This window comes from Somniosus microcephalus, chromosome 15 (assembly GCF_052327205.1).
Source record: "Somniosus microcephalus isolate GS21.2 chromosome 15, FLI_Smic_1.0, whole genome shotgun sequence".
In the NCBI taxonomy this organism is placed as follows: domain Eukaryota; kingdom Metazoa; phylum Chordata; class Chondrichthyes; order Squaliformes; family Somniosidae; genus Somniosus; species Somniosus microcephalus.
In genome coordinates, this window is record NC_141001.1 from 114971087 (window position 1) to 114995287 (window position 24201).

General features: G+C 47.7%; 1 protein-coding gene across 2 annotated transcripts in view; it reads left to right on the top strand.

Moving 5' to 3' along the window:
* Positions 1-24201, top strand: part of kiaa1549la (KIAA1549-like a) — a 474294-nt gene that overhangs the window by 330672 nt on the left and 119421 nt on the right. For both annotated transcript variants that reach the window (XM_086008325.1, XM_086008326.1), the window contains exons 14-16: positions 2170-2354; positions 7096-7316; positions 23482-23614. In XM_086008325.1, the coding sequence (XP_085864451.1) occupies positions 2170-2354; positions 7096-7316; positions 23482-23614 (539 nt within the window). The remainder of the gene's footprint in view (positions 1-2169; positions 2355-7095; positions 7317-23481; positions 23615-24201) is intronic.

Sequence of the window (24201 nt, forward strand, 5' to 3'; positions counted from 1 at the left end):
TCGAAGGCAGGAACATTGAGATATTTCAACCTCCGCGATGTTACATTGATCCGTGTAACAAAGCATAAGTAAGACCGTTGTAATTTAGGAAGCGCTGCAGCTAATTTGCGCACAGCAAGCTCCCACAAACAACAATGAGATCATCTGTTTTTTGGTGCTGTTGGTTGAGGGATAATTATGGGCCCAGGACACCGGGGATAACTCCCCTGCTCTTCTTCGAAAGGTACATGGGGATCTTTCACGTCCACCTGAGAGGGCAGACGGGGGCCTGGGATTAATGCCTCATCCAAAAGACGGCACCTTTGACAGTGCGGCACTCCCTCAGCACTGCACTGGGAGTGTCAGCCTGGATTATGTGCTCAAGTCTCTGGGATAATGATTTGGACCCAAGACCTACCTGACTCAGAGGTGAGAATGTTACCCCTTGAGCCACGATTTGATACTTGATGAGGCGCTGCATAAATGCAAGTTCCTGAGACGGTGCGAGCATCAACAGCAGTACAGGGTCTTGAACCCATGACCTTCTGACTCAGAGGTGAGAGCGTTACCCACTGAGCCACGGCTAACATGTGATAGATGACAGATAGCAGTCGATGAGATGTGCAGGGCAGGGCTGATTCAGGGATGGTGGGGCTTCTCTTCACCAACTTGAGCTCCATTGGGCGACCAGCAATGGGAAGGTTTCACCAATTGGTTTTAAGATGGCCTGAATGGTCTTCGTGCTCTGTGGCGTTAGGTTACTGATGAGTGTGGGATATGAAGGCAGTACAAGAGGGGATCCCAGCTCCAATCAACTTGGCAAACCTCCTTAAAAGATACTGAGGGGGCTCAACAGGGTAGATGCAGAGAGGATGTTTCCCCTCGTGGGGAAATCTAGAACTCGGGGGCACGGTTTCAGAATAAAGGGTCGCCCTTTTAGAACTGAGAGGGTCGTAAATCTGCGGAATTCTCTGCCCCAGAGAGCTGTGGAGGCTGGGTCATTAAATACATTTAAGGTGGTCTTAGACAGATTTTTACAAGATAAGGGAGTGAAGGGTTATGGGGAGCGGGCAGGGAACTGGCTTTGAGCCCAAGATCAGCCATGATCTTATTGAAAGGCGGAGCAGGCTCGAGGGGCCAAGTGGCCTATTCCTGCTCCTATTTCTTATGTTCTTATGTAATGATTAATAATGTTGTACGGCGCACTCTCCGCAATATTTGTTCAATCTTGTTTAAATTTTAAGTGCATGGGGGGGGGTTTTCCTTTTGAAGCAGAAGAGGTTCCTGTAGTTAAGAAGTTTGATCGAAGGGCAATGAATGTGAGCGTGACAGACAGTCAATACAGATGTGGAGTTATTGATTACTTTTTGGATTGCAGCGCTGTTGATCAGACCAATAGATCGGGAACGTGTCAAAATGGGAGATCCTTACATAAAGCGGCAATTCATGCTGTCAGTCAGCCATCTTACCCTTAACACAGCAATCACTCAATTCCTTTTGCATTCTTCTGTGTTTAAACACGCACTCCGTGGCGTTCCATTTGTCTCCCTCCCCTCCCCCACACAGATAGTCCCTTGTCCCAGGAAGGGTCTAGGGGTAGATGTTAAACTCAGTGATGTTACTGTATGAACGCTTAATGCGGTCGTCTCAGATTCCTTCCTCCGCTATTGAACTCGTTCAAAACAAAACATTTGTTCAATCACTTCACCGACGTAGATTTCCGCCTCGCAGTGCACCACTGTCACAGTGGGATAGTGACAACAGAATATGCAGTAGCCACATATATCCAGTGATTGAGTCATATTCAAAACTAAGTGGTTTTTTTTGTGTCGTTAATTAGCTATTTAATGGGCATGTTACATAGAATTTACAGCACAGAAACAGGCCATTCGGCCCAACTGGTCCGTGCCGGTGTTTATGCTCCACACGAGCCTCCTCCCACCCCTACTTCATCTCACCCCATCAGCATATGTTGAATCACCTTCTCGAATGAGTAAATGAAGCCGAGTGCAATGGATGTCCTTCCACAAGAACATTTGGACGGGCCTCCTTTGCTTGTTCTTTATAGAAGGGGAGGAATTCTGAGTGAGTGACTTGTTGCAGACTCTTGTCTCGTGTCCTTGTAACCGTTGTGTTTTTTTTGTCTCTTGCTGTGCTACGTCCTGACATTCATTATGTAACGTGCTCCAGTGCCGGTTAGCGATGAGGAGGAGAGCGCCACGCTGTTCGAGCATGTCTCCAAGACGTCGGATGATCCATTCGACTCGTCCTCGGGCTCCGTTCAGCTCCTCTCGATCAAGCCTCTGACCGCACACACTGGTTACTCCCAGCCTGGCTCAGAAAGGAGCCCAGAGACAGCAGCGGTCAATGGAGAGGTAAGCACCACGGTCTTATTCGCGTTTGAGGAAAGGTGCCTGGCAGAACTTTCTGTCGAGAGAGACGTTTTCAAAGTATCCTCTCGCCTGCAAGGTAACTAAGGAACGACACATCGATCTAACAGAGGAATCCAGAACACACCGGCGCACTCTTAGAATTCGAGTTAACATAAGAACATAAGAAATAGGAGCAGGAGTCGGCCATTCAGCCCTTCGAGCCCGCTCCGCCATTCAATAAGATCACGGCTGATCATTTACCTCATCTCCACTTTCCTGCACTATTCACATATCCCTTAATTCCCATAATATTTAAAAATCTATCGATCTCTGTCTCGAATATATGCAATGACTGAGCCTCCGCAGCCCTCTGGGGTAGAGAATTCCAAAGATTCACCACCCTCTGAGTGAAGAAATTCCTCATCTCAGTCCTAAATGGCCAACCCCTTATTCTAAGACTGTGACCCCGTGTTCGAGATTACTCAGCCAGGGGAAACATTTTTCCAACATTAACCCTGTAAAGCCCCTCAAGAATTTTATGTTTCAATTAGATCACCTCTCATTCTTCTAAACTCTAAGGAACATAGGCCCAGTCTACTCAATCTGTCCTCATAGGACAATCCCCCAGTTAAGCTGGTTTAAAGTCAATCCAGAAAACTCTGCACGCACAGGGGTTGTGACATTATGGAACACCTTATCCCAGAAGGCCATGGATGCAGGTGGTGTTTGAAAAGGGAGATAGATACTTACTTGAGAAGGGTTGTCAGGGATATGGGAAAAGGGCGGGGAATTGGAATAAAGAGGCAAAGCTACCAAAATGGTGGAACAGACCTCGGCTTACCGTCTCACCCGAAAGATAGCACCGCCGACAGTGCAGCATTCCCTCGGCACTGCTCTGGGAGTGTCAGCCTAGATTTGTTGCACTCAAGTCTTTGGAGTGGGACTTGAACCCACGACCTTCTGACTCAGAGGCGAGCGCACTGCCCACTTTTTTTTAATATTATACTTTATTGAACATTAAGAACATTATGTAATACATTATGTTAATGTATTACAAGCCAAATGAATGTTGAATGTTGCATGGTGGCATAGTGGTTAGCACTGTTGCCTCACAGCGCCAGGGACTCGGGTTCGATTCCGACCTCGGGTGACTGTCTGTGTGGAGTTTGCACATTCTCCCCGTGTTTGCGTGGGTTTCCTCCGGGTGCTCTGGTTTCCTCCCACAGTCCAAAGATGTGCGGGTTAGGTTGATTGGCTGTGATAAATTGACCCTTAGTGTTAGGGGGATTAAATACATGGGGTTACGGGGATAGGGTGGGATATGTGTCGGTGCAGGCTCGATGGGCCGAAATGGCCTCTATCTGCACTGTGGGGTTTCTGTGATTTCTGTGAAATGTCTTAATCTAAATGTACACTCTCGGGAGCCGCAAGCCTACATTTCATTGTACTGCACTTGTGCACTAACAATGACAATAAAGTTGATTATGATTATGACTTACAACATCGTGATCATTACATTGTATGATACAAATCAATTCCACCGCTCTGCACAGCCATTCCGCCACCACATTTTAACATCAAAACCTGAAGTTTAATTTGTCACCTGTAACATATATTAATCGATTGTACTTTAAAAATTGGTTGTAAAATACTGTCCTTAAATTCCTTTCTGAATAAAATATCCACAGAGCCTTATAATGATCTTTTAGCTTATATTTAAAATACTCTTTTAGATTGATTCTCCTCCCCTTAAAAAACAGAGCATTCCTTCTTTGCCAATCACGAATCTAGTCAAACTGAACATTAAATTAATTGCTGCTCCGCTAGACTCGGGCAGACTCTCCTGCAATCCCCATCTCAAAATTGAGTCCCACGGGATTCCCATTCTCGCTCTTCGGTCCCCACCCAGCAAAAAAGCTTCACACAACTGTCGAACATAGTACTTAAAGTCATTTAACTGCGGACATAACACCAGTAAATGGGACAGAGTCTCATCCCGTGTCCCACACATTGGGCAAGTTGCCGCCTCCACTCGTCCAATCTTGCACAAGACCGTCATGGTAAAAATCCGGTTATGAGCCAATTTGAAATCCAGTTCAATCCATTCTGGACATTTAAAATTCGCCCACACTCCCTTCCAAATCCTGTTGAAGTCCAGCTGTGGGTATATACTCTGCCAAAACTCCTGACCAGCAGGTGTCTTGAATCTCCATTCTCTGAATACCTCATAGAAATCTCGAGTATTACAGTTGTCAAATTGGACCAACTCTCCCCCTTTCTCCAGTACAAAGCTTGGAAAAGCAGGACGCATTTTACTTCCTTTGGAGATTTGCGCATTTATTTCTTCCATCCAATCCTGTGGCATTGCCCTCACAATCTTCTCATACATGATTCCTATTGCTTTTCCTTCTACCTCCTGATCCTCCTCCCACACCATGTCCCTCACTATCGCTTCCGGCAACCAACCTGGAATTACCTCGTATAATACATCTTTCACAGATATAATCCCAGCTTTTATAAAAGCTTGATTAAATAAAACCTCTCCTTCGATGTTGACCCACCTGTTCAAAAATAAGGGCTGTTCTAAAAAATTCCTCAGCCCCCTTGGGCATAAACTGCACACTCTTTAAAAATTGGGCCAAAGTCTCTACAACCCCCTTATAAAACCTAGGGAGAAGTTTAATCGATTTCAAAAACGTATTATTGCATTCCATATACAATATCCCCTGCCCTCCTATCCCACTTCGTTTTAAAAAATGCTCAAAACAACTCTTCCAAAAACTTGTGTTTGACTTCTGAAGAAATCTCTTCACCCATTTGATTCTAAAGGATTTCTTCTTCAAATCAATATCTGGAAAATTGAGTCCTCCCTGATTTCTCCGTCCAATGATGGTATTGTAAGCCACCAAGGCTGGTTTCCCTTCCCATAAAAACCTCACACAAGCCTCTCGGATGGACTTTTCCGCCCACTCAGGAATATCCTCCACCATCAATAAGTACCATAGCTTAGATAGCAGGAGGGCAGACACCACTGTCGCTCTTCCTTGCACTTTCAACCACCTTCTTTCCTATCTTCCCAAAATCTTTTTAATTTTCATAACCTTCGGTTCCCAATTTAATCGATCCACTTCATCCCTGTCTTTCTTGCACCCCATATGCACCCCCAGAACTTCCAAAACCTCCACCACCTTAAAGGGACATTCCCCCAACCATTCCCCCCTACCCCTCCCTGCAACCAGGCATTGGGATTTACTATAATTCACTCTGGCTCCTGAAGCTCTACAATATTCCTCCATTACATCCATAGCTTTCCTCACTCACTCCCCATTTCTCAATATTAAGGTTGTGTCATCTGCATATTGGTGTATCACCGACACCAGCCCAGAGCTGGGGACCACAATCCCAACTACACCTTGTTTCTTTCGCATCATGTAACCTAATGGTTCTGCTACCAATGTGTACAGCAGTGGGGACAGGGGACAACCCTGTCTCACTGATCTCTGTATTGGAAAATACTTGGATAAAAAACCATTACATTTAACACAGCTAAATATGTTTGAATAAAAAATCCTTATCCACTGAATGAAATTTTCCTTGAAACCAAATGCTTCCAAAACCTTCAATAAAAACTCATGAGAGACCCTATCAAAGGCTTTCTCTTGATCTATCTTTAATACATAAGCCTCCCTCCCACTCTCTTCCATGAGCTCTATCGCATCTCGGATTGAGACCACAGAGTCTGCGATGTCCTGGCCTATGACTCTATAGGACTGAGAGGGCCAAACTATCTCCGGTAACACCTCCTTCAAACGATTTGCCATAACCCTCGCCAAGATCTTATAATCCACATTTAATAATGTGATGGGCCTCCAATTCTTCAGATCCCGTCTATCCCCTTTATATTTCTATAAGCTAAGCTTATGATACCTCTCCTCATAGATGGGGCCAGGCTTCCCTCAATTTTAATTTCATTAAAAACTTCTAAGAGCAATGGACTTAAAAACTCAAAAAATTCTTCATAAAATTCTGCACTTAGTCCATCGGACCCTGAGCTTTCCCCCCCTTCATTCCACTTATTGCTACTTTTCTTTCCGCTAATCCTACTTCTTTATCACACATGCTTCTCTCATCCTCCTTTAAACCCTCTTCAATAAAAGCAGTAATCTTCTCCATCGCCAATTTGGAAATGTCTTCTTTTGTATATAACTCTTGATAAAAGCTGCTAGCCGCCTCTAGAATCTCCCCACTTTCATGAATGATCTTCTCCCCAACCTTCAACTCTTCAATTAACGATAATCTCTGTCGCAACTTCTCTTGCTCTAGAAAATATCTAGTGCATCTTTCGCCCTCCAATGCATCTCTAACCTTTGCACGGAGAATGGCCCCCTTGCATTTTTCAGCTTGCAATAATTCCCACTCTTCCTTTAGCACCCGGAACTTAGTCTCAGCTCCCTTATCCCCTCCGTTAACTGCTTTACAGACATCCGTAAACCTTTTGTTTATATTCTCTTCTCGATGCCGGTTAGCTGCCGCCCTCTTTTTCCTGCGCCGTATTTCCCAAATCGCTGGCCGATTTGCACGTTAACACGCCGTTATTGTTCCAGCGAGATTTGGCCCAGAAGGTTTTATATCACACACACAGGTTGCAAACACCTGTATGTTACTGCAGCGACTAAGCACGGGGAACTTGGGAGAAAGCTGAGTACTTTGAAAGAGCCCACGTCTCTCTCTCTCCCCCGAACAGGTGAACAAGGCCCTGAAACAGAAATCCGACATTGAGCACTATCGGAACAAACTGCGCCTGAAAGCAAAGAGGAAAGGTTATTACGATTTCCCTGAAGTGGAAAATAATCAGCCAATGACGGAGAAGCCAAGGAAAATGTACGAGAAGGGACAGCTGGAAATCAATTGCGCTTTGGAAGCTGAAACCCGGGTGTCTTCCACATTCACTGAATCTAGAAACAGGTAAGGGCGATGCAGCACTTGATAAGAATCCGGGAGGGTGGGGAATCTTAATGCAATGTCGAATTAGTCGAAACATTAACCCTTTTAAGTCTGAAAGAGTGGTGGAAGCAGATTCAATCATCCCTTTCAAAATTTGCCGGGCTCGGGGGAAAGAGCAGGGGGCGTGCGACTAATTGGCTAGCTCGTTCAAAGGGCTGGCTCAGGCACGATGGGCTGAATAGCCTCCTTCTGTGCTGTATCATTCTATGATCCTATACATTGCTTGACACACTGATTGGAAATTTTACAGGCGATATCAACCTATTTAAAACAAACAGGTTAACGCTTGCATTAAAATAGCAAGTGTAAGAAGTCACATGATGCGCCTCAATAACTTCAAGACTCAAAGTTAACTGAATAAAACAAGGCTTTTATTAGCAAAGAAAGATGCCTGTGTCTTCACCTAGCTTCACCTAGCATTCTGCTGTTCTGCTGCAAGACAAGCCTGGGCTTGTCTTAAGTAGGGCCAGATATGGGCGGAGCCGACACACCCAATGGGGAGAAAGGGGGCGGTGCACTATATACAATACAAGGTAAAACACAGGAGCAGGCAATACAAACACAGGAGCAGGCAATACAATATATGTAGTTAAATACAGAGTCTGATGAATGACATATTTCATCACATTCACCCCTTCTACAGATTTAGTCTGTCCGGGGGTGTGATAGTCCTCTGTGACCGACGTAACGGTTGCGGTGCCGCGGGTGCCGGCTGGGTGTCCCGGGTGACCTCCTGGGTCTCTGCCGGGGGCGCCACCGGGGTTGTTGAAGGAGTAGGTGGTGGGGGTACCGTTGGCTGGTGTTCTTCCGGGGGTGATGAAAAAATAGTGGGTGGAGTGGGTGGGTAATAGTTGTTGTGGTTGTTGTGGTTGTTGCTGTTGTTGTTGTAGTCGTTGTCGTTGTTGCTGTTGTTACCGGCTGGGGCGAGGTCTTTTATGGACAGTGTCCTCCCGTCCATCGGCGTGCCGGACATACGCATATTGTGGGTTGGCGTGGAGCAGGCGCACTGGCTCCACGAGAGGGTCCGTCTTGTGGCCCCTCACATGCTTCCGCAAAAGTACCGGACCTGGGGTGGAGAGCCATGACGGTATGGATACGCCTGAGGTGGATTTCCAGGGAAACACAAACATTAGCTCATGAGGCATGGCATTAGTGGCGGTACACAATAGTGACCGTATTGAGTGGAGCACATCTGGGAGGACTTCCTGCCAGCGGGAGATAGGGAGGCCCTTGGTCCTTAGAGTTAGGGTGACTGCCCTCCATACTGTCCCGTTCTCTCGCTCCACCTGACCGTTACCCCGGGGGTTGTAGCTGGTGGTACGGCTCGTGGCAATCCCCTTGGACAGCATGTACTGGCGTAGCTCTTCACTCATGAAGGACGCCCCCCTATCCGTATGGATGTAGCTCGGCATACCGAACAGGCAGAACAGGCTGTTGAGGCATTTAATGACCGTGGCGCTGGTCATGTCTGGGCAGGGGAAGGCGAATGGGAAACATGAGTATTCGTCCACAATGTTCAGGAAGTAAACATTGCGGTCGACGGACGGGAGGGGGCCCTTGAAATCTAAGCTAAGCCGCTCAAAGGGCCGTGTAGCTTTGATTAGGTGGGCTCTATCAGGGCGGTAGAACCGAGGCTTGCACTCAGCGCAAGTGCGGCAGTTCCTGGTCAGGGACCGAACTTCCTCAATCGAGTAGGGTAAGTTGCGAGACTTTACGAAGTGGAACAGCCGTGTGACCCCTGGGTGGCAGAGGTCGTTGTGGAGGGTCTGTAGCCGATCCCCGGTGGCGTTGGCACACATCCCTCGTGAGAGGGCGTCGGGGGATTCGTTAAGGGCCCCCGGCCGGTATATGATGTCGTACTCGAAGGTGGAGAGCTCGATCCGCCACCTAAGAATCTTATCATTTTTAATCTTCCCCCTCTGTTTATTATTGAACATAAACGCTACCGACCGCTGGTCGGTAGGTAGGGTGAAGCGTTTGCCGGCTAGGTAGTGCCGCCAGTGACGCACTGCCTCCACGATGGCTTGGGCCTCCTTTTCCACGGAGGAGTGTCTGATCTCGGGCCCCTGGAGGGTCCTCGAGAAGAAAGCTACGGGCCGCCCCGCCTGGTTGAGGGTGGCCGCCAAGGCAAAGTCAGACGCATCACTTTCCACTTGAAAGGGAGTGTTCTCGTCCACTGCCTGTAGCGTGGCCCGCTCAATATCCTGCTTAATGCTTTTGAAGGCAGCATGGGCCTCAGCAGAGAGCGGGAAAGAGGATGCTTTCAAGAGGGGGCGGGCTTTATCGGAGTAGTTGGGGACCCATTGGGCATAATACGAGAATAACCCCAGGCACCTTTTCAGGGCTTTGGGAGTGTTGGGCAGGGGCAGCTCCCGTAGGGGGCGCAATCGGTCGGGGTCTGGTCCGATTTCCCCATTCTCCACCACGCTGCCTAGTATGCAGAGGCGCGTGGTGTTGAAAACGCACTTGTCCTCGTTGTAGGTGAGGTTGAGTTTTTGTGCGGTTTTCAGAAACCTCGCGAGGTTCGAGTCGTGGTCCTGTTGGTTGTGGCCGCAGATGGTGACGTTGTCGAGATAGGGGAAGGTTGCCTGCAAGTGGTGGTCATCGACCATGCGGTCCATCTCCCTCTGAAAGACCGAGACCCCATTCGTCACCCCAAAGGGGACTCTGAGGAACTGGTAGAGGCGTCCGTTTGCTTCGAAGGCGGTGTACGAATGGTCCTCTGGTCTGATAGGGAGCTGGTGGTACGCTGACTTGAGGTCGATGGTGGAGAACACCCGGTATTGGGCGATTTGGTTCACCATCTCGGATATGCGGGGTAGCGGGTAGGCGTCTAGTTGGGTATAGATGTTGACTGTTTGACTATAGTCAATCACCATCCGCTTCTTCTCGCTACCCCTCACCACCACCACTTGGGCACGCCACGGGCTGTTGCTGCGTTCAATAATGCGCTCTTTCAGGAGCCTGTCTACCTCGGTCGCGATAAACCGCCTGTCCTCCCAGCTGTACCTCCTGCTTTTGGTCGCTATTGGCCTGCAGTTAGGGGTAAGGTTCGCGAATAGCGAAGGCGGCTTTACCTTCAGGGTAGCCAGACCGCACACTGGGTCCCACCGAAATTGAGTGTGATGCTTTGGTGGTGGCACTGAAAATCCAGGCCCAAGATCACGCTCACACATAAATCCTTCATAATTAACAGTTTAAAATTATTATACACAGTGCCTTTAACGGACAATCGTACCGCGCAGTAACCCGCAATAGTCGATATCTGGGTTTTGTCGGCCATAGAGATCGTGCCCTGGGTAGGGACTATAGTCAGAGAGAGTCGTTGTACCAGATCAGGGTGAATGAAGCTCTCCATGCTCCCGCTGTCAATTAAACATTTAACCTTGCACCTGTTTACCTCGATGTCCACCATCGATTTGGATAGTGGGTGCGGTCTGGACTGGTCCACTGTGATCGACGCCACTGTAGGGCCCTGATCGGGACAAGATGGTGGGCCACACGAGGCCAGGTAAGATGGCGTCCACGATGTCTGCTCGTGAGATGGCGGACCCCACGAGGTCGGACAAGATGGCGTCCAAGATGGCCGCTCCCACGGCGCGCACGCGGCGGTGGCGGTTTTGCCTGCGGGGTTCCCTCTGCACACCTTCCCAAAGTGCCCCTTCTTACCGCACTTACAGCGGGTGGTGCCTTTCGCCGGGCACAGGTTCCTGGTGTGCTTCGGCTGCCCGCAGAAGTAGCATTTGGGGCCCTGATGCGTCGCGGCGGTCGTAGGGCTTCTGCGGGGAGGGCAGGGCCCCGACGGTGTTGGGCTACCGGGCGGGGAAGCAGAGGCGGCGTGGGCCGCGCGGCCTGACGAGTAGGAGTCAGAGTTCTTCTGAGCCACATCCAGCAATCGTGCTGTGTCCACAGCCTGTGTCAGATCTAGGCCCGTTTTCTCTAGCAGTCTCTGCCGGATGTAATTAGAGCTAAGGCCTGCAATAAAGGCATCCCGAATAAGCTCGTCTGTGTATACCGTGGCTTTCACGTCTTTGCATTTGCAGTCTTTGCCAAGCACTTTTAGGGTGACTAGAAAGTCCTCTAGCGACTCTCCGGGTCGCTGTGTGCAGGTAGCAAGCAGGTGCCTGGCGTACACCTCGTTGGTAGGCCGCTGATAGTGGGCCTTTAGAATGTTGCAGGCATCCAGGTAGGTGGCGGCGTCTTGGATGAGTGGAAAAACCCGGTGGCTTACCCGATTCTGCAGGATCCCGAGTTTCACATCTCCGGTGGCTTTAGAGGCTGTGACGGCTTCGGAGTTGGCCATAAAAAATTCCAAGCACTGGAACCAGTGTCCAAACCGTGCCGATGCATCCGAAGCATGCGGGTCCAAATCCAAGCGTTCCTGTTTCAAAAGTTGATCCATCGTTAAAAGTTTGCTAATAAAATTGATGCGCCTCAATAACTTCAAGACTCAAAGTTAACTGAATAAAACAAGGCTTTTATTAGCAAAGAAAGATGCCTGTGTCTTCAGCTAGCTTCACCTAGCATTCTGGTGTTCTGCTGCAAGACAAGCCTGGGCTTGTCTTAAGTAGGGCCAGGTATGGGTGGAGCCGACACACCCAATGGGGAGAAAGGGGACGGTGCACTATATACAATACAAGGTAAAACACAGGAGCAGGCAATACAATATATGTAGTTAAATACAGAGTCTGATGAATGACATATTTCATCACATCACACAACACCAGGTTATAGTCCAACAGCTTTATTTGAAATCACAAGCTTTCGGAGCGCTGCTCCTTCATCAGGTGAAGTGGAGAAATGCATAAAGACACAGCTTATATAGTCAGAGAATAATGTCAGATGTTTACAGGTAATCTTTCCAACTACCATTTATCGCACCTCGGCAGAGAGATAATCACAGCAATCAAAGGTGTGAATGGTGTCCAAACAGGTCAGTCAGGAGAACATTACATCAATGAACAATAAGGTGGGGTCACAAGGGGTCAATTATTGCAGATGCTGGGGTCTGTATGAAAAACAAAAAAACAGACAAAAGACATTTTTTTTGCTGGAAAACACAGCAGGTCCGGCCGCATCTGTGTAGAGAGAACAAGCCAACGACGACTCGAGTCTGGATGACCCTACGTCAGGTGGGGTTATAGCAGACAGCAGAATGTTATATTAGTCTGATAAGAACATAAGAAATAGGAGCAGGAGTCGGCCACATGGCCCCTCGAGCCCGCTCCGCCATTCAATAAAATCACGGCTGATCATCGACCTCAACTCCACTTTCCCGCCTGATCCCCATCTCCCTCGATTCCCCTAGAGTCCAAAAATCTCTCTATCTCAGCCTTGAATATACTCAACGACTGAGCATCCACAGCCCTCTGGGGCAGAGAATTCCAAAGATTCACAACCCTCTGAGAGAAGAAATTCCTCCTCATCTCAGTCTTAAATGGCCGACCCCTTATCCTGAGACTGTGACCCCTGGTTCGAGACTCCCCAGCCAGGGGGAAACAACCTCTCAGCGTCTACCCTGTCAATCCTCCTCAGAACCTTATACTTTTCAATGAGATCACCTCTCATTCTTCTAAACTCCAGAGAGTATCGGCCCATTCTACTCAATCTCTCCTCATAGGACAACCCTCTCATCCCAGGAATCAATCTAATGAACCTTCGTTACACCCCCTGTAAGACAAGTATATCCTTCCTTAGTTAAGGAGACCAGGTAATTATTCACTGATATCACCAACAGTCATTTCCAGTCTTCAGCAGAAGAGTTGCATGTAAGAAAGAAAGAACTTGCATTTATAGAGCGCCTTTCACGACCTCCGGATGTCCCAAAGCACTTTTGAGCCAAGGAAGTACTTTTGAAGTGTAGTCACTGTCCATATGCGCACAGCAAGCTCCCACAAACATCAATGTGATAATGACCTGATAATCTGAGTTTTAGTGATGTTGGTTCTGAGATAAATGTTGGCTTTGGACACCGGGGAGAACTCCCCTGCTCTTCTTCGAAATAGTGGCCGTGGGACCTTCTGCGTCCACCTGAGAGAGCAGATGGCAGATTTAACCTCTAATCCGAAAGACGGCTCCTCTGACAGTGCGGTGCTCCCTGAGTACCGCACTGGGAGTCTCAGCCTGGATTTTTGTGCACAAGTCCCTGGAGTGCGACTTGAACTTTCTGACTCGGAGGCGAGAGAGAGTGCTGCCCACTGAGCCGCGGCTGACACCTGACAAAAGGGGTCCCAGTCGTCTTATTCCTAAAATACTCGTCTTTTTAGTGAATGACAGGGAAGTGGAGTTGAGGCCAAGATCAGATCAGCCATGACCTTATTGAATGGCGGAGTAGACACGAGGGGCCAAGTGACCTACTCCTGCTCCTACATCTTATAGCTGTTTATAATCAACGTTTTGCAACATGGTGGTCGAGGAGGACGAGTGAATAACTTGCATTACCTAACATATAAGATATAGGGGAAACATTTGATTGCTTTGCGCCTCCCGTTAGCGCCCTAAGAGGGCGTTAATGGGGCACAAAGCAACTAGCGCCCGGGCGTGGCGATGTTTGCGCCGCTCGCGAAATTGACCAGACATTTTGCGGCGGCACTAAACACTACCACCATGATCTCCTGCGCCGGCAGATCGTGACGTCAGTTGAGCGTGCAGCGCCCCGGACTGGATATTGAGTGGCGCCCCCCTGCCTTACCGCCTGCCGCTAGCAACGACCGGTTGAAGGGGACGTTTTGCAGTCGGGAAGGGGCTGGGGGAGCGCTATTTAAAGGCGACCACTTCCTGCCTTTTTTTGTTGGCGACATTTTTGCACCACGCATTCTGAGAGAGAGAGAGAGAGCGACTTCTGGAGTGATTCAACGCTGTGTGAAGGAGTTTTGGGTACTGAGCAGCACTTTGCAGGTTCATTTTGATTTGACCTTCCTTGCATCGATTTAGAAGAGACTGTGGGGGCTGCACTCTGAGCTCTTTCCCTGGGCCTCTCCATTGTTCTTTCCAGCAGATTTGATGTACAGGTCTCTCCAGGCCGAGATTCAAGGCTGCAATGAGCAGGGTGTGGATGGAGAGCAAGATCGACCCTCCCCTTTAAGAACTGGCCGGCGCCAGTGTGTCTGTGTTCCATTGCTGACTGACATCACGTGAGTTTCACCCGCGCTCTGAGGTAAAGCCTCGCTCCTCGGCGTTAGCACCTTAAGAGAGGTGTGTAGCGCCTGATTTAGCGCTCCAATCACCTCTGGGGGCGATAGAGGCCAAGTTTGCAGTCGGAGGCGATAATTAGCGCCAGGCGCTAAACTTTGCGCCCGGCCGATAATTGCGCCCCAAACAGGGCGATCCCGAATTTCTCCCCCATAATATCTTATTTAAGGAGGGATATACTTGCATTGGAAGCAGTTCAGAGAAGGTTCACTTGGTTGATTCCTGAGATGAAGGGGTTGTCTTATGAGGAAAGGTTGAGCAGGTTGGGCCTATACTCATTGGAGTTTAGAAGAATGGGAGGTGATCTTATTCCAACGTATAAGATTCTGAGGGGGCTCAACAGGGTAGATGCAGAGAGGATTTTTCCCCTCGTGGGGGAATCTCGAACTTGGGGGCATAGTTTCAGAATTAGGGGTCGCCCATTTAAAATGGAGATGAGGAGGAATTTCTTCTCTCAGAGGGTCGGGAATCTTTGGAATTCTCTACCCCAGAGAGCTGTGGAGGCGGAGTCAGTGAATATATTCAAGGTGGAGAGAGACAGATTTTTGAACGATAAGGGAGTCGAGGGTTATGGGGAGCGGGCAGGGAAGTGGAGTGAGGCCAAGATCAGATCAGCCACGATCTTATTGAATGGCGGAGCAGGTTCGAGGGGCCGAATGGCCGACTCCTGCTCCTACGTCTTATGTTCTTATAATAGCAACGTTGTTCCATCTCTGTGAGATAAGATGTTGACAGAGGTATCTCTGCCTCCAATAGTCAAAGCAGAAATTCATGGCACGAGCTGGATTGACACCTTGTAAATCTCTTTGGCAGGGGTGTAGAATTAAAAGCTGTCTCGAGCTAAAATATAACATCTCGAAGTCAGTGAACTGAGATGAGTTTTCAGCTGAAATGACACAATGTAAGGATGAGAAGATTGAAAGTACTTTCAAGACAGTCACCTTGTAGATATTGAAAGTGCGTTTAATTCCTTACAATCGGCAGACTTCAATTTCAACAGGGTTTTTAAGTTTCTTTCTCTTCGCATGAACACACAAGCTTCATCCCGGCATCTTGTTGCAATATGTTATGTGTTGACCTGAGATAGCCCGAGGTATTTCATTCTCTTTTTACTAGAGTAGTTCCAGGGATGAGGGACTTCAGTTACGTGGAGAGACTGGAGCAGCGGAAGGCTAAGAGGAGATTTGATAGCGATATTTAAAATCATGAAGAGTTAAGACGGAGTAAATACAGAGAAACTGATTCCAGTGGCTGAGGGTTGGATACCCAGAGGGCCCAGATTTAAGGTGATTGGCAAAAGAACCAGAGGCGACAGGAAGAAAAACTTTTTCACGCGGCGGGTGGTTAGTGATGTCAGAAAACTCACGAAGCACTTGGTTGAGTATAAAACAAGGCTTTAATCAACTGTTTCACCACCATGAGATTCTAGTTACATCACTAGTTCCTGGCTACAAAACGTCCTGGGCAAGCTGGGCCCACACCCGATTATTTATACTTTCCTTGGACGGCGCCACCAGCTGGCCGCCCAGTGTTACTTCATGAGTCATTTCTTCATGAACGGCAAGATTCATGACAGTTAGGATTTGGAATGCACGGTCTGAGAGGGTGGTGGAAACAGATTCAGTAGTAGCTTTCAAAAGGGAATTACGTTACATACTATTACACAGCACTTACATCACAGGAACAGGCCATTCGGCCCAACAGGTCCATGCCGGTGTTTATGCTCCACACGAGCCTCCTCTTTATCTCAACCTATCAACGTAGCCAACCTCTGTCCTTCTCTTGTAACTAGTTTTGATATGGATGATCGAGTTCAGCTTCTGGTCAACGACGCTCCCCCGGCCCCCCACCCAAGATGGTAATGGTGAGTGTGATGGTAAACATAGAAAACATAGAAGATAGGAGCAGGAGTAGGCCACTCGGCCCCTCGAGCCTGCTCCGCCATTCAATGAGATCATGGCTGACCATCCAAATTCAGTACCCTGTCCCTGCCTTCTCCCCATATCCCTTGATCCCTTTAGCCTTAAGAAATATATCCAACTCCTTCTTGAATATATTTAATGAACTGGCCTCCACCGCCCTCTGTGGCAGAGAATTCCACAGGTTCACCACTCTCTGGGTGAAGAAATTCCTCCTCATTTCAGTCCTAAATGGCTTACCCCTTATCCTTAGACTATGACCCCTGGTTCTGGACTCCCTGGCCATCGGAAACACCCTTCCTGCATCTAGTCTGTCCAGGCCTGACAGAATTTTATAGGTTTCGATGAGATCCCCTCTCAATCTTCTAAACTCCAGTGAGTATAAGCCCAATCGACACAATCTTTCCTCATACGTCATTCCTGCCATCCCAGGTATCAGCCTGGTGAAACTTCGCTGAACTCCTTCCATGGCAAGAACGTCCTTCCTCAGATAAGGCGACCAAAACTGCACACAATACTCAAGGTGCGGTCTCACCAAGGCTTTGTACAACTGCAGCAAGACATCCTTGTTCCTGTACTCGAACCCTCTTGCTACGAAGGCCAACATACCATTTGCCTTCTTAACCGCCTGCTGCACCTGCATGCTTACCTTCAGCGACTGGTGCACAAGAACACCCAGGTCTCTTTGCACTTCCCCTTCTCCCAATCTACTGCCATTCAAATAATAGTCTGCCTTCCTGTTTTTGCCACCAAAGTGGATAACCTCACATTTATCCACATTATAGTGCATTTGCCATGTTTCTGCCCAATCACCCAACCTGTCCAAATCGTACTGGAGTTTCACGACATCCTCCTCACAGCATACACGCCCACCCAGCTTTGTGTCATCTGCAAATTTGGAGATATTACATCCAATTCCCTCGTCCAGATCATTAATATATATTGTGAACAGCTGGGGTCCGAGGACCAATCCTTGCGGTACCCCACTAGTCACTGCCTGCCACTTGGAAAAGGACCCGTTTATTCCAACTCTTTGCACGGTGGCATAGTGGTTAGCACTGTTGCCTCACAGCGCCAGGGACCCGGGTTCGAATCCGGCCTCGGGTGACTGTCTGTGTGGAGTTTGCACATTCTCCCCGTGTTTGCGTGGGTTTCCTCCGGGTGCTCCGGTTTCCTCCCACAGCCCAAAGATGTGCGGGTTCGGTTGATTGGCTATGATAAATTGACCCTTAGTGTTAGGGGGATTAAATACGTGGGGTTACGGGGATAGGGTGGGACATGTTTTGATGTAGGGGTTACAGGGATCGGGTGGGATATGTGTCGGTGCAGGCTCGATGGGCCGAAATGGCCTCTATCTGCACTGTGGGGTTTCTGTGATTCTGTGATTCTTTGCTTTCTATCCGCCAACCAGTTCTCTATCCAAGTCAATACCTTGCCCCCAATCCCAGGTGCCTTAATTTTGCACGCTAATCTCTTATGCGGGACATTATCGAAAGCCTTCTGAAAGTCCAAATACACCACATCCACCGGTTCTCCCTTATCTATTTTACCAGTTACATCCTCAAAATTTCCAGTAGATTAGTCAAGCACGATTTACCTTTTGTAAATCCATGTTGACTTTTTCCGATCCTGTCACTGCTTTCCAAGTGCTCTGCTATTACATCTTTTATAATGGACTCCAGCATTTTCCCCACTACCGATGTCAGGCTTACCAGTCTATAATTCCCCGCTTTTTCTCTACCACCTTTTTTGAATAGTGGGGTAACATTAGCTACCCTCCAATCCATGGGTACTGTTCCAGAGTCTATCGAGTTCTGGAAGATGACCAGCAATGCATCTACTATTTCTAGAGCCACTTCCTTAAGTACCCTAGGATGTAGATTATCAGGCCCTGGGGATTTATCGGCCTTCAGTCCCATCAATTTTCCGAACACCATTTCCCTACAAATACTGATTTCTTTCAGTTCCACCCTTTCATCAGACCCTATGTTTCCCGGCATCTCTGTGAGGTTATTTGTGTCCTCCTTTGTGAAGACAGAACCAAAATATGTATTTATTTGGCTGCCATTTCTTTGTTCCCCATTATAAATTCCCCTGATTCTGACTGCAAGGGACCTACGCTTGACTTCACCAATCTTTTTCTCTTCACATATCTATAAAAGCTTTTACAGTCAGTTTTTATGTTCCCTGCAAGCTTACTCTCATATTCTATTTTTCCCTTCTTAATTAATCCCTTTGTCCTCCTTTGTTGAATCCTAAACTGCTCCCAATCCTCAGGATTATTGCTTTTTCTGGCCAATTTATATGTCCTCTCCTTGGATCTTATGCTATCCCTAATTTCCCTTGTTAGCCACGGTTGAGTCACCTTTTTTGTTTTATTTTTATGCCAAACTGGGATGAACAAATTCTGTAGTTCATCCATTCGGTCTTTGAATGTTTGCCATTGCCTACCCACCGTCAACCCTTTAAGTGCCATTCCCCAATCAATCCTAACCAACTCGCTCCTCAGACCATCGTAGTTTCCTTTATTTAAATTTAGGACCCTAGTCTTTGAGTCAACTACTTCATTCTCCATCTTAATGAAGAATTCGATCATATTATGATCGCTCCGACCCAAGGGGCCTCGTACAACAAGATTCCAATTAATCCTTTCTCGTTACATAATACCCAGTCTAAGATGGCCTGATCTCTGGTTGGTTCCTTGACATATTGGTGCAGGAAACCATCCCGTAAACACTCCAGGAATTCCTCCTCCACAGTATTGTTACTAATTGGTTGGCCCAATCTATATGTAGATTAAAGTCACCCATGATGACTGCTGTGCCCTTATTGCACGCTTCTTTAATTTCCCTTTTAATGCCATCCCCAACCTCCGCCTTACTGTTTGGAGGTCTATATACCACTCCCACTAGCGTTTTCTGCCCCTTAGTATTTCTCAATTCTACCCATACAGGTTCCACATCATCAGAGCTAATATCCTTCCTTACAATTGTGTTAATCCCTTCTTTAACCAGTAATGCTACCCCACCTCCCTTTCCTTTTTGCCTATCTTTCCTGAATATCGAATACCCCTGGATGTTGAGTTCCCAGCCTTGGCCATCCTTGAGCCACGTTTCCGTAATCCCAACCAAATCATATTCGTTTACCTCTATTTGCACAGCCAATTCATCCACCTTATTAAGAATGCTGTTGACAGTCAGGGGCAGGTAGCTGGGTCTTTTGTTTTTCGAGATGATCATTTCCTGGCACTCATGTTATCAGCCACTTGTTAGCCTAAGCCTAAATGAGGAGGAATTTCTTCTCTCTGAGGGTTGTGAATCTTTGGAATTCTCTACCCCAGAGAGCTGTGGAGGCGGAGTCATTGAATATATTCAAGGCGGAGGTAGACAGATTTTTGAACTACAAGGGAGCCAAGGGATATGGGGATAGGATGGGAAAGCGGAGTTGAGTTCGATGATCAGCCATGATCTTATTGAATGGCAGAGCAGGCTCGAGGGGCCGAATGGCTGACTCCTGCTCCTATTTCTTATGTTCTTAAAATGCACCGCCTCACACTTGTCTATTTTGAAATTCATTTGCTAATTCAATGTCCATCCTGCAAGTTTATTAATGTCTACCTAAATGCTGTCTCATTCTTCCTTTGTATCAACTACACCTGCCAATTTGGTGTGGTCCGCAAATTAAAAAATATAACCTCCAATTCCCGAGTCCAAATGATGAATGTAAGTTGTGAACAACAGCGATCCCAGCACCGATCCCTGTGGAGCGCCATTTCCTACCTTTTGCCAATCTGAGTAGTTATCCTAAACACCGACTCTGCTTTCTGTTTTGTAGCCAGCTTGCTATCCATTCAGCTTCCTGCCCCCGATTCCACATGCTCTGACCGTAGTCATGAGTCTGCTATGCAGTACCTTATTGAAGGCCTTTTGAACATCTATTTGGATGAGACGTTAAACCGACGCCATGTCTGCCATCTCAGGTGGACGTAAAAGATCCCATGGCACTATTATTCGAAGAAGAATGACAAACATTCACTATAAGCCCACCGACTCCCACAGCTGCCTGGACTACACTTCCTCCCACCCCGCTTCCTGTAAGGACTCTATTCCATTCTCCCAGTTTCTCCGTCTCCGTCGCATCTGCTCTGACGATGCCAGCTTCCATACCAGTGCTTCCGACATGTCTTCCTTTTTCCTCAACCAAGGATTCCCCTCTACTGTGGTTGACACGGCCCTCGACCGTGTCCATTCTATTTCCCACACTTCTGCCCTCACCCCTTCCCCTCCCTCCCAGAACCACGATAGGGTTCCCCTTGTCCTCACCTTTCACCCACCAGCCTCCACATTCAACGGATCATCCTCAGCCATTTCCGCCACCTCCAGCATGATCCCACCACCAAACGCACCTTCCCCTCCCCTCCCATCCCCTTTCAGCATTCCGTAGGGACCGCTCCCTCCGCGACACCCTGGTCCACTCCTCAATCACCCCCAACAGCCCTTCTCCTTCACCTGGCACCTTCCCGTGCAAGCGCAGGAGATGCAACACCTGCCCTTTTACCTCCTCCCTTCCCACTGTCCAGGGCCCCAAACACCCCTTCCAGGTGAAACAGCGATTTACTTGTACTTCTTGTAATTTAGTATACTGTATTCGCTGCTCACGATGTGGTCTCCTCTACATTGGGGAGACCAAACACAGATTGGGTGACCATTTAGCGAAACACCTCCGTTCAGTCCGCGAGCGTGACCCTGAGCTTCCGGTCGCCTGTCACTTTAATTCTCCGCTCCACTCCCACTCTGACCTCTCCATCCTCGGCCTTTTACACTGTTCCAACGAAGCTCAACGTAAGATCGAGGAACAGCACCTCATCTTTCGATTAGGCACTTGACAGCCTTCCGGACTCAACATCGAGTTCAACAATTTCAGATCGTAACCTCAGCCCCTATTTTTTTTTCACACAGCAGCTGTTGATGATTCTGCCATTCCCATTTACACTTCATCTAGACTCATCTTTTGTTTCTTAACTTGTCCCATTACCATCTCCTTTTGCCTTGCACCAGCATCCCTCTTGTCTCTTATTCTCTCCTGCCTTCCACCCTATCACAGACCTGATGCGCTATCAATTACTCATAAAAGACGGAGAGTTAGGAGAGTAACTAAAAGGCTTTTATTAACAAAGAACAGAGCATGCCTCTCGTGGTTGACTGGGTTCCAAGAAGGCAGGGGGCTGCAGAGCAGTCACCTTTATACCTGGGCCTGTGGGTGGAGCCAGGGGCGGAGCCAGCAGAGGCATGCATAGATACAACAGTGTGCAACAACAACAACAACGGTGAACAACAATAACAGTGGTTTACCACAAGACCTTCCATTTTGTTCTTTCCTCCCCTCCCCCCTTTCCCTGCCCCTACACTTGCTTAAAAATCTGTTCCATTTCCTGCTTTTTTCGAGTTCTGGCGAAAGGTCATCGACCTGAAACGTTAACTCTGTTTCTCTCTTCACAGATGCTGCCTGATCTGCTGAGTGTTTCCAGCATTGGTCTGTTTTTATTTCAGATTTCCAGCATCTGCAGTATTTTGCTTTTGTAAAAATCTATCAGTCTCAGTTTTGAAATGATCAATTGACCCCCGGCCTCAACAGCTTTTTTGGGGAGAGAGTTCCAGATTTCCACCACCCTTTGTGTGAAGAAGTGCTTCCCGATATCACCCCTGAACGGCCTGGCTCTAATTTTAAGGTTATACCCCCCTTGTTTTGGACTCCCCCCACCAGAGGAAATAGTTTCTCTCTACCTATCCTATCAACTCCTTTAATCATCATAAACACCTCAATTAGATCACCCCTTAATCTTCTATACTCGAGGGAATACAAGCCTAGACTGTACAACCTGCCCTCATAATTTAACCCTTTTAGCCCCGGTGTCATTCTGGTGAATCTGCGCTGTACCCCCGCCAAGGCCGGTATATCCTTTCTGAGGTGCGGTGCCCAGAACTGAACCCAGTGCTCCATATGGGGTCTGACCAGAGCTTTATATAATCTTCAGTAATAACAACAGAAAATGCTGGAAATACTCAGCAGGCCAGGCAGCATCCGCGGAGAGAGAAACAGAGTTAACGTTTCAGGTCTGGGACCCTTCATCAGAACTGGAAAAAGCTGGAGATGTAACAGATATTAAGCAGGTGCAGAGACAGGGGGGGCAGGGAGGGGGGGGGGGGGGGTTAGGAGGGGAGGAAGGAATTGAAAGAACATACTGTACTTTTGTAAGAGACAGGAAAGATAAAATGTTGCAAATGGGAATGGCAAAAATCATACAGCATGAAAAATGGGGGCAGGGGTTATTATCTGATATTGTTGAACTCGATGTTGAGTCCAGAAGGCTGTAAAGTGCCTAATCGAAAGATGAGGTGCTGTTCCTCGAGCTTACGTTGAGCTTCATTGGAACAGTGTAATAGGCCGAGGACAGAGAGATCAGAGTGGGAGTGAAGCGGAGAATTTATAATCTTCTTGCTGCAAAAGTAAAGAGTTTAGGGTAGATTCAGTTATTCCAGTATCTGAGAAGGAAGTTACACAAAAAGCGAACACAGGGCAAGGACATGGCAGGGTGCAACAGCTTCACAATTCTCGGACTGGCACTTCCTTTGAGCGTAGCTATCGCCGGTGAATTTACCCTTGTGCGGAAATAATTTGCTGCGTGTTTCGTTTGCCTTCCTCAATACAGAAGCAGATTGCAAAGCTGTTGCGTTTGCAAAGATAATCCAGAGACCGTAAGCAGAGTTCAGTTCATGCTGCTTTTATAATGGCTGCCACACACACACACTTCCAGACACAAGCAATCGAATACCTATACACAATACAATGATAACAGCACTATCAAACTCCATGTGCTCAGGCCAAGGCAATCGAGTACCTATCACTAATATCAGACATAACAAAAGCGACTCCCCCTGTTCCAAATGTCAGTGTTCCTCCTTTGAGTTTTTTTTGCTGCAGTTCTAATCATTTGAATGTATCTCGAATCCATGCAGGCAGTCCCAGATGAAGAACGCGGTTTATCGGAGCAGGCAGTCTTTGAACAGCCCGAGTCCGGGAGGAACAGAAATGGATCTTCTTGTCACGAGGGAGAGGTCACGCCGGGGCATTCGCAACAGTGGATACGATGCAAGTCTTTCTTTTGACAGCTTTGTTCTTTAGTTATGGTACAGCAGTCTCTGCTCTTGTTTCACGATGAATTTGGGCTCATATTTATTGGTTGAATACATAAATGCTGGGGGCTATAACCGAGCTGCACCCCAGGTAATCAGAGACGCACTGTGCATTTACAGAGGCCATGGTGTGGAGATGCCGGAGTTGGACTGGGGTGGACAAATGTAAGAAGTCACACAACACCAGGTTATAGTCCAACAGTTTTATTTGAAATCACAAGCTTTCGGAGCGCTGCTCCTTCGTCAGGTGAAGTGGAGAGATGCATAAAGACACAGCTTATATAGTCAGAGAATAATGTCAGATGATTACAGGTAATCTTTCATACTGTCTGTATGTTTTTCATACAGACCCCAGCATCTGCAACATTTGACCCCTTGTGACCCCACCTCATTGTTCTTTGATGTAATGTTTTCCTGAGTAACCTGTTTGGACACCATTCACACCTTTGATCGCTGTGATTATCTCTCTGCCGAGGTGTGATAAATGGCAATCATCTGGCATTATTCTCTGACTACATAAGCTGTGTCTTTATGCATCTCTCC